We start from the raw sequence: 13,674 nt of genomic DNA on the forward strand, positions 1-13,674 counted from the left end.
CGTTATACAGTAGATGTACTGTCAACTGTGTAGTCCAGACAGAAGTTCTTTAAAAAGTTCTTTAAAAATATTGTCCGTGGGTAGCGGCAGCTAACAGCGCCAGCGTGCACCCTAACCGGAAGTTCATGGTTCCCATCTGATGATCAGTTTGGGGGGGATTTTATTTACAACGTTTACACCATAGGTTTACCCACTCCACCTTGCAGATTCCTGAAGAGGTTGCCATGGTAAGTGACGCTGCCAGTTGAGTGGCGCGTCCAGACGGGGGCGATGCGATGCCCGCTTCATTCAACAGATCAGCGGTGAAACTGAGCAGAGCCACAGATGAGAGGCGTCTGCGAGAGCCAAACTACTGATTTAACGCTCATCCGCGCCCCTGCTGCCGTCCTGCTACACAGAAATATGAAAACATGGTAGTAAAAACCAGAAAACCAAGTGCCAAGGAGCAGAGCAGCGAGAAAGACAGGAGTCAATCCGTGTCGGGGAAATGCAGGCGCGGAAAAGATGGGAAAGGCTCGGCTTTTCAGAGTAAAAACGGACTCTTTGCTGGGTTTATTAAAAACAGACTGGGTTTGAGCCCCTCCGCTTTTGTAAGAGGAATAACAGTGCTGATTCTCGGTAAGAATGTCTGCTTTAGCTGCTAGGTAGCTAACGGTTTTTTGGTTAGCATCTAGCATGCTTTCAGTGTTTATAGGAGCTCGGATTGTAAACAAAGTTGTGCAAAACCCATATTTCATTTGTTTGGTATTAGATTAAATTGATAAATGTAATTAATGACCTGATTTAATTAATAAACAATAAATTAGAGGTTTAAAACTGTGGTTATTGGGCAATGCTCGGATGTTTATTGTAAGTTTGTTAGCAATCAGTCAAAATTACATCATTTCACTACAGGTATTTGCCATTCATATACTGACAGTTCCTAAGATTTATTCTTGTCAACTACTTACAGTTTTAAGTATAAAAATTATTTATCAGAATCTTTCATCTGCTTTAAAAGTACAGCTTGTTCCTCTTCAATTGTGTTTTGGTTGGTCAGATAAAAGTCCCCCAAATGTGGCCACGTAGCAATCTGACTGACCTGCAAATAATTCTCTCAATATGATCTGTTTCTCTTTATAGCTGTTGTTGCAGGTTTTTTTCATTGGTAAGTAGCTTTTAATCTTTAAAGTATGCAGATACCTTTCTTCTTGTGACAGAATAAATGAAGTCTTGTATCTTTCAGGTATCATCTCTCACATCTGTTTGAAAATGACAGACATTTTTCACACATGTCTACTTTAGAGAAGGAAATGGCTTTCCGAACAGAGATGGTAATTCTGCTTTATTTTTAATGCGTATATATATATATGTATTAAACAAATATACACTCACTGGTCACTTCATTGGATACACCTTACTAGTACCAGGTTGGACTCTCTTTTGCCCTAAGAACTGCCTTAATCCTTCATGGCATAGATTCAACAAAGTACTGGAAATATTCCTCAGAGATTTTAGTCCATATTGATATGATAGTATCACGGAGTTGCTGCAGATTTGTTGACTGCACATCCATGATGCGAATCTTCCATTCCACCACATCCCAAAGGTGCTCCATTGGATTGGGGTCTGGTGACTGTGGAGGCCATTTGAGCACAGTGAACTCATTGTTATGTTCAGGAAACCCATCTGAGAGGATTTGTGTTTTATGACATGCTGCGTTATCCTGCTGGAAGTAGCCATCAGAAGATAGGTACGCTGTGGTCATAAAGGGTTGGACATGGTCAGCAACATTACTCGGGTAGGCTGTGGTGTTGACACGATGATCATTGGTACTAATGGGCCCAAAGTGTGTCAAGAAAATATCCCCAACACCATTACACCACCACCACAAGCCTGACACAAGGTAGGATGGATCCTTGCTTTCATGTTGTTGATGCCATATTCTGACCCTACCATCCGAATGTCACTGCAGAATGTCATCAGGACAGGCAACTTTTTTCCAATCTTCTATTTTCCAATTTTGGTGACCCTGTGCAAACTGTAGCCTCCTTGAGTGGTACCTGGAGTGTTCTTCTGCTGCTGTAGCCCATCCGCCTCACGGTTGGATGTGTTCAGAGATGCTCTTCTGCATACCTTGGTTATAACAAGTGGTTATTTGAGTTACTGTTGCCTTTCTATCAGCTCGAACCAGTCTGGCCGTTCTCTTCTGAGCTCTGGCATCAGCAAGGCATTTGCGCCCACAGAACTGCTGCTCACTGGATATTTTCTTTTTTCGGACCATTCTCTGTAAACACTAGAGATGGTTGTGTGTGAAAATCCCATTAGATCAGCAGTTTCTGAAATACTCAGAACAAGGTCATCTGGCACCAACAACCATGCCAATTTCAAAGTCTCTTAAATCACCTTTCTTCCCCATTCTGATCCTCGATTTGAACTGCAGCAGATCGTCTTCACCATGTCTACATGCCTAAATGCATTGAGTTGTGATTTGCTGATTAGAAATTAGCTTAATGAGCAGTTGGACAGGTGTACCTAATAAAGTGGCCCATGAGTATATGGGTCAAAGTGGTTTACAAGTGTCAAAACAATGATAGTGCAGATGTACATTTTCGCCTACACTGGAATGTGTCTTGACGTATGTTTTGACATTTTTATTATTTTAAGTAATTTAAAACAAAGTGGACACTTTAATTTGTTAATAAGCTTTTCATGCATATAAACTCATTTTTATGTCTATAATGTGATGACGACACCAACATAAGTCATCTCATCTCTGACCTAGTTAAATATACAGCTTGAATGAACATTTTGGTTGCACTTTATTGTACTGTATCCTTGTTACAGTGTAATTGGACATCCAAGTACTAAGTGATATTAATCACACGCTCACTTTCCTTCTGCTTGCTCCCTTTTTTATACTGAGTAATATTGATTATCCACATGCATTTATTATAGAGTTAGGATTAAGGTTGGTATGTGCAATACATAATGCTACTGAGTAGATCACAATGGCTTTTTTTTCTTATTAGGGACTGTATTACTCATATTTCAAGACAATCATCGAGGCTCCGTCCTTTATGGATGGTCTTTACATGATCATGAATGACCGTCTTACTGAATATCCGCTGGTCATCAACACCCTAAAGAGGTTCAACTTGTACCCTGAGGTGGGATGTCCTGTTTGGCATCTTCTGAATGTCAAAGAAAAGCTTTTATCCTGCACTATTTGCTTGAGCTTAAAGGATTGAGCCATTATGTGAAGACGGTGTCTGTTTGATCTATCTCCTGTACGGCAGGTGGTCTTGGCCAGCTGGTACAGAGCATACAGCAGCACAATGAACTTCTTTGGGTTCCCCACCAAGTTATGTTGGACCATCAACAGAGGAGAGGGTCTGGATCCAGTGGAGAGTTGTGAAGGTATTTGAGCAGTCCAAATATCTCCTTTTTTGTATTTGCAGCACAGTACTTTGCAAATATCACTATGAAAGTGCGCAGTCTCCTTTAATTTACTTGCTGTCCTAGAAAGGTTTTCTTCATTGTGCTTGCCATTAATCTGCATGCTTTAAAAACAGGTCACTGCTGACTTTTGTGTTGCAACTTTTACTTCTCATCACGAGGGAGGGTTTATTTTTAGAGTGTTGATGACAGAAGGTGCTGTTTCTTTTTTCGTTGTGTGACTGACAAACTAGTTTTCTAAATTTTACTGACACGGGTGTTTTTCACAGGTCTGGGAGATCCTGCATACTTCTATGTCGCTTTTGTGTTCCTGTTAAATGGGGCTATGATGAGCCTATTCTTCATTTATGGAACATATCTGAGGTAATGGAGCCTTGATGGCCTAGATTCTGATCTCAGATGAGAGTTCTTCAGTTTATACAGAAAAAGCAGTTTGATTACAACTTGATGCAGTTGTTTTTGGCTCTTCCTACAGTGGAAGTCGATTGGGAGGCACTGTGACAGTTCTGTGTTTCTTCTTTAACCACGGAGAGGTAAAGGAGCTTTGCTTTCTTAAGCATGTGCTGTCCTCCGATTAAATCCTGATTAAAGGGCTTAAATTAAAGAGATTGTGAACTCTTGAATCTTAGAGTACTCGGGTCATGTGGACGCCACCTTTGAGAGAGAGCTTCTCTTACCCCTTTCTGGTTCTTCAGATGCTTCTGCTCACATACATCCTTCGGTAACTTGCTTTCTTCCAAATGTTTGGTGTAATCTATCAGAGTTCATATTCAGCATTACATGCTCAAGTGATACTATGAATATCTCAATACTTTGTATATATTATGGTTCTTATTTAATATCTACCTGATTATTAGTCATATGCTTGTTCTGTACAATTAAGATCTTTCCTGTTGCTTATTTTTTAATTTTGGAAGGACAAAGAACCCAAGTAAGAATACCATGATGGCTTTGGGGATCTCCAATGTTTTCTTTATGTTGCCCTGGCAGTTTGCTCAGTTTGTCTTACTTACTCAGGTGAGTGATAACGGATTACATAATTGTAACTCATATTCTTATGTCTGAGGCCCTCTTATCCAGGATATCTGTGGGGTCTTAAGATCTAAAAGCTAAATTTTAGGCCTTAAAAGTTTTAAACAAAGTTCATAGCGTCATGGAAATCTTGGAAAAGTCATGGATTTTTGACATGGCATTTTCCAGGCTTGGAGAAGTTTTGGAAAAACAGAAAAACCCACAAAGTTTTGGATGTTATCATTTAGCAGATGTTTATAATAATCTACCGACAGGGTAAACAAAATAATCTTATGTCAAAAGAAAAAACAAGATTATTTTGCTAACCCCTTTGCCAGATTATTTAGCTTGTATTTAAGAAAAACTCACTTAATTTTGGCACGTTATTTTTGCTTGTCTAGAAAATTCTTCTTGATATAAGAATTTTAAATATTTGGAGTAGAAAGAAGACAAAAAAAATCTAAGTAAGAAAAGCATTTTTGCAGTGTAAACATTTATAACCAGTGTTTTTTGTAAGGTAATTAATGAACATCTCACATTTATGTAGTCATTCAGACATAAAGAACATGCTTTAGAGCAGTAATCACAATACCTAGATACCGTGAAGTCGTGATATTTTTATTCAAGGTTGTCATACCGTCAGAATCTTAAACCAGCCCATGCCTATCTGAGGTGAACTATCTGCTTCTGCTTTAAATAGTAATAAATGTCGCTAAAAATGGTGTTCAAACTCACATTAGTAGCATTTAACACTGAATAAAGCACATAATCTGCACCTGAGGTGATCATTGTCTTTGTAGTTTATGCTGTTGTTTTACCACAATGTCACAGATATAGAAACCGGCAGAAGATTAGGACAAACTTGTTTTATCCCGCCATGGCCTGGCCCCTGAGTATATTTCTGAGCTAATTATTAAGCACCAACTTGTGAGATCTCTTCGCTCTATGGATCGTCTCTATTTGCAAGTTCCTAGATCACGCTTAAAATGTTGAGGTGATAGAGCTTTCCCGGTAGCAGCTCCAAGACTCTGGAACGATCTCCCACTCTCTTTAAGAACAGCTCAAACTTTGAGTCTTTTCAGAGGTCACTGAAAACACACTTTTTTTCTTTAGCTTTTAATCATGTAATGTGAATTTATGTTTTTTGGTTTTATGTATATTTTACATGCGTTTTATGTACAGCACTTTGGTAATCATTGTGATTTGTGAAAGTGCTATAGAAATAAAGTAAGTTGAGTTGTTTTATCATGAATAAGTTGCCTGTTATGGTGTTGTATGTAGTTATGACACAGTGTAACAAGTGAGCAATATTTAGCGAGAATAGTTTGCAGCAAAGAATGCTATGACAAGAATGTTTGTGCACTTCACAGGTTGCTTCCCTTTTTGCTTCATATATCCTGGGATATCTGAGTCCAGCAAAAATGCAGTCCATTTTAGTGACACACATGGTAATGTAAAGTTATAAAGACTTGACTGATAGAGCCACAATATTGCTCGGTAACACATTATTTTGATGGCCCATTTGAGTATTAGTAGACTGTCTACTTAAAATCAGCTGTTACTGCTCCTTCAACAGACATTTAACTGACTTTAAGAAACTTTGCAAGTACATGTCAACTTACACTAACCCTAACCCCAACCTAACAGTCTACTTATAATCTAATGCAAATTAGTTGGCATGTAGATGCAATGTAACTTAAACTCAACAAATGGAACATCAAAATAAAGTGTGACCTATTGCTCATGTTGCATTGCTGATTCACTGACTGCTCCTCACAGGTCTCCCTGGCTGTCTGTTTTCTTCTGATGTTCGGGAACTCGATGCTTCTGACATCTTTCTACGCCTCTTCGTTGGTATCCATCTGGGTGAGTTGGACTATCTTGGTACTGTGTTTACACCCATTTGCTACTTGCTCAGGAAAGCACACAGGGTAGTAATGATGGCTTCTAAGGGCACTGAAGCTGATATGATGAATGTTTTCTTGCAGAGGAAATGATAGTTAAATAGCGCCAAAGCCTGACCAAATAAGTGCAAAGTGCATACAAATAGATGTGCACAAACACAACCATGTCAGGTTCACTGCTTGCTCTGTTTTCGTTTCAGGGGGTTATTGCACTCAGGGACCGTCTGGTTGGTACCTTCAGACCTGGCCTCATCACGTGGGTAAGAGCACATTCAGGGGTCGTTTACACTACAATGTTTTCAGGCAAAAGCAGTAAACCTTTTATGCGTTTCACCAGTTTGTTCGAACTACAATGGCTTTTAAAGATCCCATGAAATTAAAATAAAGTTCGTCAGATGTTAGTTTTAGGAATATCTATAATCTAGTGCAGGGGTGGCCAACCCTGTTCCTGGATAGCCACCTTCCTGCAGATTTCAGTTGCTACCCATATCAAACACACCTGAACCAATTAATTAGAACCTGAACACCATGTGATAATTACAGGCAGGTGTGTTTGATATGGGTTTTACAGTCTCTGCTATAATGTTAATGTTGTTTTCGTGTGTTTAAACAGATGAATATGGCCACTGTGTAAATGTGCAGAAATTGTGGTGTGTTTTTTAGGTCACGCAGTGCTTTGCATGGGTGGTTTCCACTGTTATTCTGAAGTTCATGCTGTCTGTGATCTTTGGAGCGTCAGATGATGTGAGTAAAATAAGAGCGTCTCTTGCTCTGATCATCAAACCTGTGCACATTAAACTCTGATTAATATAAAGTAGGGCTGTACTGATACACATTCGTAACCAATATATTTCTGTAGGCTCATGTATGAACATCTAATATTCATGTAATCATTCAGTCACCGTTTTAACTCCAAAAAGTCAGTAGGAATGCTTGTGAATGTCATGGTAATTATGAATAAAATATAAATCAATTGCAAATAATAGTTTGTGCTGTGATGATTTATATTATAGTATTAAAATATCATTATAAATGTTTATTTTGACTTAATGTGTGTGTATTTATTATGCACTGTATTTATAGATACACATGCATGCATATATTTGATGAGATGTTTATTTATATTTAGAAATAAAGTATATATATATGTATATGATGCAAATTATATATCCATTTAAAAAAAAAATCTTTGTAACAATTTGTTTTATAGTTTTTTTTTATGTATGTATACTCACAGGCCACTTTATTAGGTACATCTTACTAATTCTGGGTTAGACCCCCTTTTGCCTTCAGAACTTTCTTAATCATTTGTGATTGTGACAGATTCAGCAAGGTACTAGAAATATTCTTCAGAGATTTTGGTCCATATTGACATATATAGCATCACGCAGTTGCTGCAGATTTGTCGGCTGCACATCCATGATGCCAATCTCCTGTTCCACCACATCCCATTGGTGCTCCATTGGATTGAGATCTGGTGCCTGTGGAGGCCATTTGAGTACAGTGAACTCATTGTCATGTTCAGGAAACCGGTCTGAGATGATTCACGCTTTGACATGGTGGTTATCTTGCTAGAAGTAGCCATCAGAAGATGGGTACCCTGTGGTCATAAAGTGATGGACATGATCAGCAACAATACTCAGGTAGACTGTGGTGTTGACACGGTACTTAATTGATACTATTGAGCTAAGAGTGTGCCAAGATAATATCCCCCAAACGATTACACTACCACTGCTAGCCTGAACCGTTAATATAAGGCTGGATGAATCGAAGCTTTCATGTTGTTAATGACAAATTCTGACCCTACCATCCGAATGTCGCAGCAGAAATCGAGACTTATCAGATCAGGTAACGTTTTTCCAATCTTTTATTGTCCAATTTTGGTGAGCCAATTTTGCAGCCTCAGTTTCCTGATCTTAGCTGACAAGAGTGGCACCCGATGTGGTCTTCTGCTGCTGCTGTCCTATCAGCTGGAAACAGTCTGGCCATTCTCCTCAGAGCTCTGGCATCAACAAGGCATTTACTCTCACAGAAATGCCGCTCACTGGATATTTTTCTTTTTCCCACCATTTCGAGATTGTTGTGCGTGAAAGTCCCTGTAGATCAGCAGTTTCTGAAAAATACAGACCAGCATGTCTGGAACCAATAAACCCTGCCTCTTTCAAAGTCACTTGAATCACCTTTCTTCCCCATTCTGATGCTTGGTTTAAACTGCAGCAGATTGTCTTTACAATGTCTACATGCCTTAATGCATTGAGTTGCTGCCATGTTATTGACTGATTAGACATTTGTGTTAACAAACAGTTGAACAAGTGTACCTAATAAAGTGGCCCATGAGTGTATATCACGTATACATATTGAATATATATAATACATACACATTAATTGTCAAAACAGACTTTTATTGATGTGATTAATCTTTGCCCAGCACTTATTATAATAATAATAATCCGGCTTTTGACATTTTTCTCTCTTTTCTTTTTTTAAACTAGGCCCACATTAGCAGTCTGATCAAATCCAAGTTCACAAGCTACAAAGACTTCGACACGATGATGTACACATGTGCGGCCGAATTTGACTTCATCGAAGCAGATGTGAGTAATGTTTTCCTGCAGCCTATCAACGGTTATTCTCTATTTTTTCATTGTACTTAATGTGTTTGCAGACTCCTATCCGGTACATCAAGACCATGCTGCTTCCAATTAATGTGCTGATAGTGGCTTTTATTGCTGGAAGGGTGAGTTGTTTTCACTTTGATAATGGATGGTTTCCGTCTCCTGTTTCTGGTGCCCTGCTTTTATCTATTTGCCCCCATAGTCAATGTTTACAGTTTTCTGTCATTTTGGATAATCTGTTTATTGAAAGGCCACTAAGTAATCTACATATTAAAGTTCTCTTTGTGTGCTTCCTCCTTTTGCTTCCTGAGTACAGATCATACAGGACGTCATTGTGTTCCTCAGAAATGAGAAGCAAGAAAAGTCAGAGGATGATGAAACGGAGCAGTGAGTATGTTTTGTTCGGGCTGATCTGCAGCACTTTATTGTCGTGATCAGGACAGATTCGTGAAATGGTGAAATCTGTGACAAAAGGAAAAATGTCAATATACTTTTTGTATTCTGTCTATATAGTATATAATTTGTCATATTATGTTTTGGGGGCAGTTTTGTTCTCCTAAGCTGCATTTATTTACTTAAAAATACATTACAAATTGTAACATTTAGAAATATTATTGCTTATATTTGTAAGACCCCTAAACATTGGTATTGTATATCATGTTTCCATTAGACAGTTTGTTTAGATCATTAAGCCTACTGTCTAAACTTTGCCCTTCATTTTTTCAGGTCCCATCTTTTGGCGAAGGGAGTGGTAAGAGTAACTTTTCATGATTTCAACTAAAATGATAATATTTGAATTTAAATTAGTTTATCTATGACCGTGTCTCAATTGTGTGACTATAGCTGAATATCTTAACAACTGGTGGTTGGGTTTAGGGTTGGGAAGTAGGTAGAGGTTAATAACTATGATGGTTGGGTTTAGGTTTAGGGAAGGTCTAGATTCCTGCAGAATTCAGTTGCTACCCATATCAAACACACCTGAACCAATTAATTAGGACCTGGACACCATGTGATAATTACAGGCAGGTGTGTTTGATATGGGTTGCAACTGAAATCTGCAGGACGGTGGCTCTCCAGGAACAGGGTTGGCCACCCCTGGTCTAGATGCTAACAATGATGATGTTTGGGTTTAGGGTTGTGGTAGGTATAGATGTTAGTAACTGATGGTGACCAACACTGATCCTGGAGTTCTACCTTCCTGCAAATTTCAGTTGCAACCTATAACAAACACACCTGTCTAATTAAATCAAGTGCTGTTCATGTCCTAAGTCATTAGTTCAGGTGTGTTTGATCAGGGTTGGAGATGAACTCTGCTGGAAGGTACCTGTAGATCTCCAGGTACAGGGTTGAGCACTACTGATGTACAGCGCTATCTTACCAACATCATAGTTTTGACATGGGTCTCCATAACTTCAAGTTACGCCAATACCGTACTACAAGTTACGCCACTTCATGTTATACCTTTGTCCTGCAGTCTGTAGACAGACCCCACTCCAAAAAAGGGAGCAATATTTTTAGAAATGTTTATATTCATTCCAGACAACACTTTACCAATGTCTTAAATCATTATCTGTGGAATAACCCTGCATTTTAACAAATAAAAACAGAAGTTGTCACTTTCTGAAGAAAAATTTTAAATTTCTACACAAACTCATAGCTCAGACCTGAAGAAATTTAGAAATTTTAGGACGTCACTTAAATTTTTTTTCCATAGCTATACGTACCAAGATTTGTGTTATGACATTATCTAATGCAGTGGTAGGAAACCTATGGCCTGTGAGCCGCATGTGGCTCTTTGACCAAAAATGCGTGGCTCTCCAGTAATCTCCCTTCAAAAATATTTTACAGTTTAAAAAATTTGAATCGTCACTAGAAATCAGTTTCCTATTGAATATACAATTACAATTTTCTTTTAATTGTAACTCTTTATTTTTGAATAAGAACTGAATATCTTAATAAATTAACTTGAATCACAACACCAATAAAGAGCAAACAGCTTTTGTAAATTCAAACAACATTTATATGTAGTGATGATAGTGAAAAGAAAAAAAATCTACTAATTGTCTTTTCTTCATTAATGGACTGCTCAGCATGTACATTTACATACCCCAATGGCTCTAAAAATCAAGAGTTCCCGACCCCTTATATAATGTATAAGTTGTGACTGATGTAGTTGATATTTAGAGGTTGTCTTGTTTTTGCAGCTGGTTTACCACAGTCTGCAGCTGGTGGCGTTTGCAGTGTTGGCTGTGCTCATCATGAGACTGAAGCTCTTCCTCACTCCTCACATGTGCATCATGTCCTGCTTGATCTGCTCCAGACAGGTCAGTCCACCATAGTCTGAGTATATTCAGAATGTAAAAAGGCTGATTTTTGCCTAGAGCCTGTAAATGCTAATGCTAATAAAGCCTTTGGCTCTTGATCTGCAGCTGTTTGGCTGGATTGGTGAGAAGCTCAAACTCCAGATGACTGTCGTGGGAATATTGTGCATCATGGCAGCGCAAGGAGTGGTGAATCTGCAGAGTCAATGGAGCATCATTGGAGAATTCAGCAACTACCCTCAAGAAGAGCTCCTGGAGTGGATCAAGGACAGCACCAGCCCTAGTAAGAAACTACCGATTTTTACATTTACTGTCTTTGCAAATTTAGTGCTGGAATCAGACAGCATGATGGTTGTTTCATTAAATGGATGAAAAGATTTCATGCCAACTTCATTCTGACAAGTGTGTGACTGTTGTATTCATTTGATCTCCCTGTAGCTGCTGTGTTTGCTGGCGCGATGCCCACTATGGCGAGTGTGAAACTGTCCACAGGGAGAGCCATAGTGAATCACCCACACTATGAAGATGCAGGATTGAGGTAGACATCATGTAACTCACATTTTTAGTTTTGGGGATAGTTAAATACCAAAAAATGAAAACTATAATCAACATCAAAAGCACAGTACATCATTTTCACCACTAGAGGGAGCATATTTATAACAAACAAACCCTGAAGGAATTAATGATCAGGGACATGGCATAACATTGGTGGAGCTTTTATTATGCCACAGTCCACCGCATCCTGTTCTTCCACTCATTCAGTGCTCTTTTATATATTTATTAACTGACTTCAAGAGGATCACATGCTTATGATGGACACAGCTGGTCAAGCATTATTCACCAATCAGACAATTCCTAAGTCACTATAAGTATCCTAAGTTCCATAGCAAAGCCATTTTAATTTTGAAGAATCCCCCCTTCCACCTCCTCCTCCTTTTTTGCTAGATGGGTAGCACGGTGGCCCAGTGGCTAGCACTGTTGCCTCACAACAAGAACGTCACTGGTTCAAGTTCTAACCAAGCCAGCTAACGTTTCTGTGTGGAGTTTACACGTTCTCTCCATCTTCACGTGGGTTCCTCCGGGCCCCCCGGTTTCCTCATACTGTCCAAAAACATGCAACTTAAGTTAATTGACTAATCCAAATCAGCACCATAGACATGCTCATTGTTAGTAGTTATATCTTAAGAGCAATCACTATCTGTTCATTAGCTACTACGGCTGGGGAGTTCCGAGATCAACCTAAGCTCAAACTTCTGTCTCGCCCTCCAACGGGAGGGAGCCCTGGGCTCGAGGATCTTATGAGCTCAGGGCTCTCTCCCGGGACAGCATGCTAAACAAGCTTTATAATCTATCATCAACTAAGTGTGAACTCTTGAAATACATTTTAAGCTGACAACATATATATTTTTAATAAAACACACAACATATTAACACTAGAAATACCAGAATTTTATATCTACTACAAAAGGGGTCACTCTGACCATTCTCATATAAGACATCATATTGTCACACCCCATTCACATTCAAAGCTTCCATTGTAATATTAAAATTTAAATGTCTGTTGTATCTGTTGTCATATTTAATTTAGTCATCACCTTAAAAATACAATATTTTTGGTAATACAGCCTATAAATGGCTATTGTAGACTACCTGCGAATGTCACAATTGTTCACAAGTAGTGAAGAAGGCTTTTTCACGGCATTGAAAATGCTCTTTTGAAAGACACATTTGAAGTAAAGTTATTTTTTTGCCATCAGAAGGGAATATTTTTGTTAGCAGAAAGTTGCCAGGCAACAGAGGCTTGCATCTTTAAAGTCACAGGGGAAATTAGCAGGCAATAAAATCTATGTGTGGTCAATTTGATGGCTATGGTAGATAAAGGTAGAAATACACATAGCTCTTTTGTGTAAATAGCTCTTGTTGCATAGCATTGCATAGCTCTTGTTGTCATTGTAAAGTGTTTAATATCATTTGTCAGAGCGAGAACAAAGATGGTGTACGCCATGTACAGTCGAAAGCCTGCTGAAGAAGTTAAGCGAAACTTAATAAAGCTGCAGGCCGACTATTTCATCTTGGAGGACTCGTGGTGCACCAGACGCTCCAAGTAAACACCTCACACTTTCAGATTTTACTACCGACTTTGATCATTTCTTCAGTCTGAAAAATGTATTTCTTTATTTCCAGGCCAGGCTGCAGTATGCCTGAGATCTGGGACGTGGAGGATGCAGAAAACGCTGGAAAAGTGCCGCTCTGCACACTCATGTCAAGGGATTCTCGTCCTCACTTCTCCACAGTCTTTCACAACAACATTTACAAAGTGCTTCGAGTTCCCAAAACAGCGAGAGACGTGAGATAACAGCAGTTTGCCTCCGCTTTTCTTTATAG

General features: G+C 38.9%; 1 protein-coding gene across 1 annotated transcript; it reads left to right on the top strand.

Moving 5' to 3' along the window:
* Positions 1-293: 293 nt before the first annotated feature.
* dpy19l1l (dpy-19-like 1, like (H. sapiens)) lies at positions 294-13,674 on the top strand. The gene is given in 22 exon segments (NM_001002868.1): positions 294-618; positions 1,123-1,147; positions 1,226-1,313; positions 3,012-3,149; positions 3,279-3,399; positions 3,708-3,801; positions 3,914-3,971; positions 4,068-4,159; positions 4,356-4,455; positions 5,820-5,897; positions 6,229-6,315; positions 6,554-6,613; positions 7,017-7,097; positions 8,846-8,947; positions 9,019-9,090; positions 9,285-9,355; positions 9,695-9,719; positions 11,173-11,292; positions 11,398-11,572; positions 11,728-11,827; positions 13,268-13,393; positions 13,474-13,674. Coding segments are annotated over 22 exon segments (2,193 nt in total). The 5' UTR covers positions 294-410; the 3' UTR covers positions 13,646-13,674.

The sequence above is a fragment of the Danio rerio genome, chromosome 16 (assembly GCF_049306965.1).
Source record: "Danio rerio strain Tuebingen ecotype United States chromosome 16, GRCz12tu, whole genome shotgun sequence".
Lineage (NCBI taxonomy): Eukaryota > Metazoa > Chordata > Actinopteri > Cypriniformes > Danionidae > Danio > Danio rerio.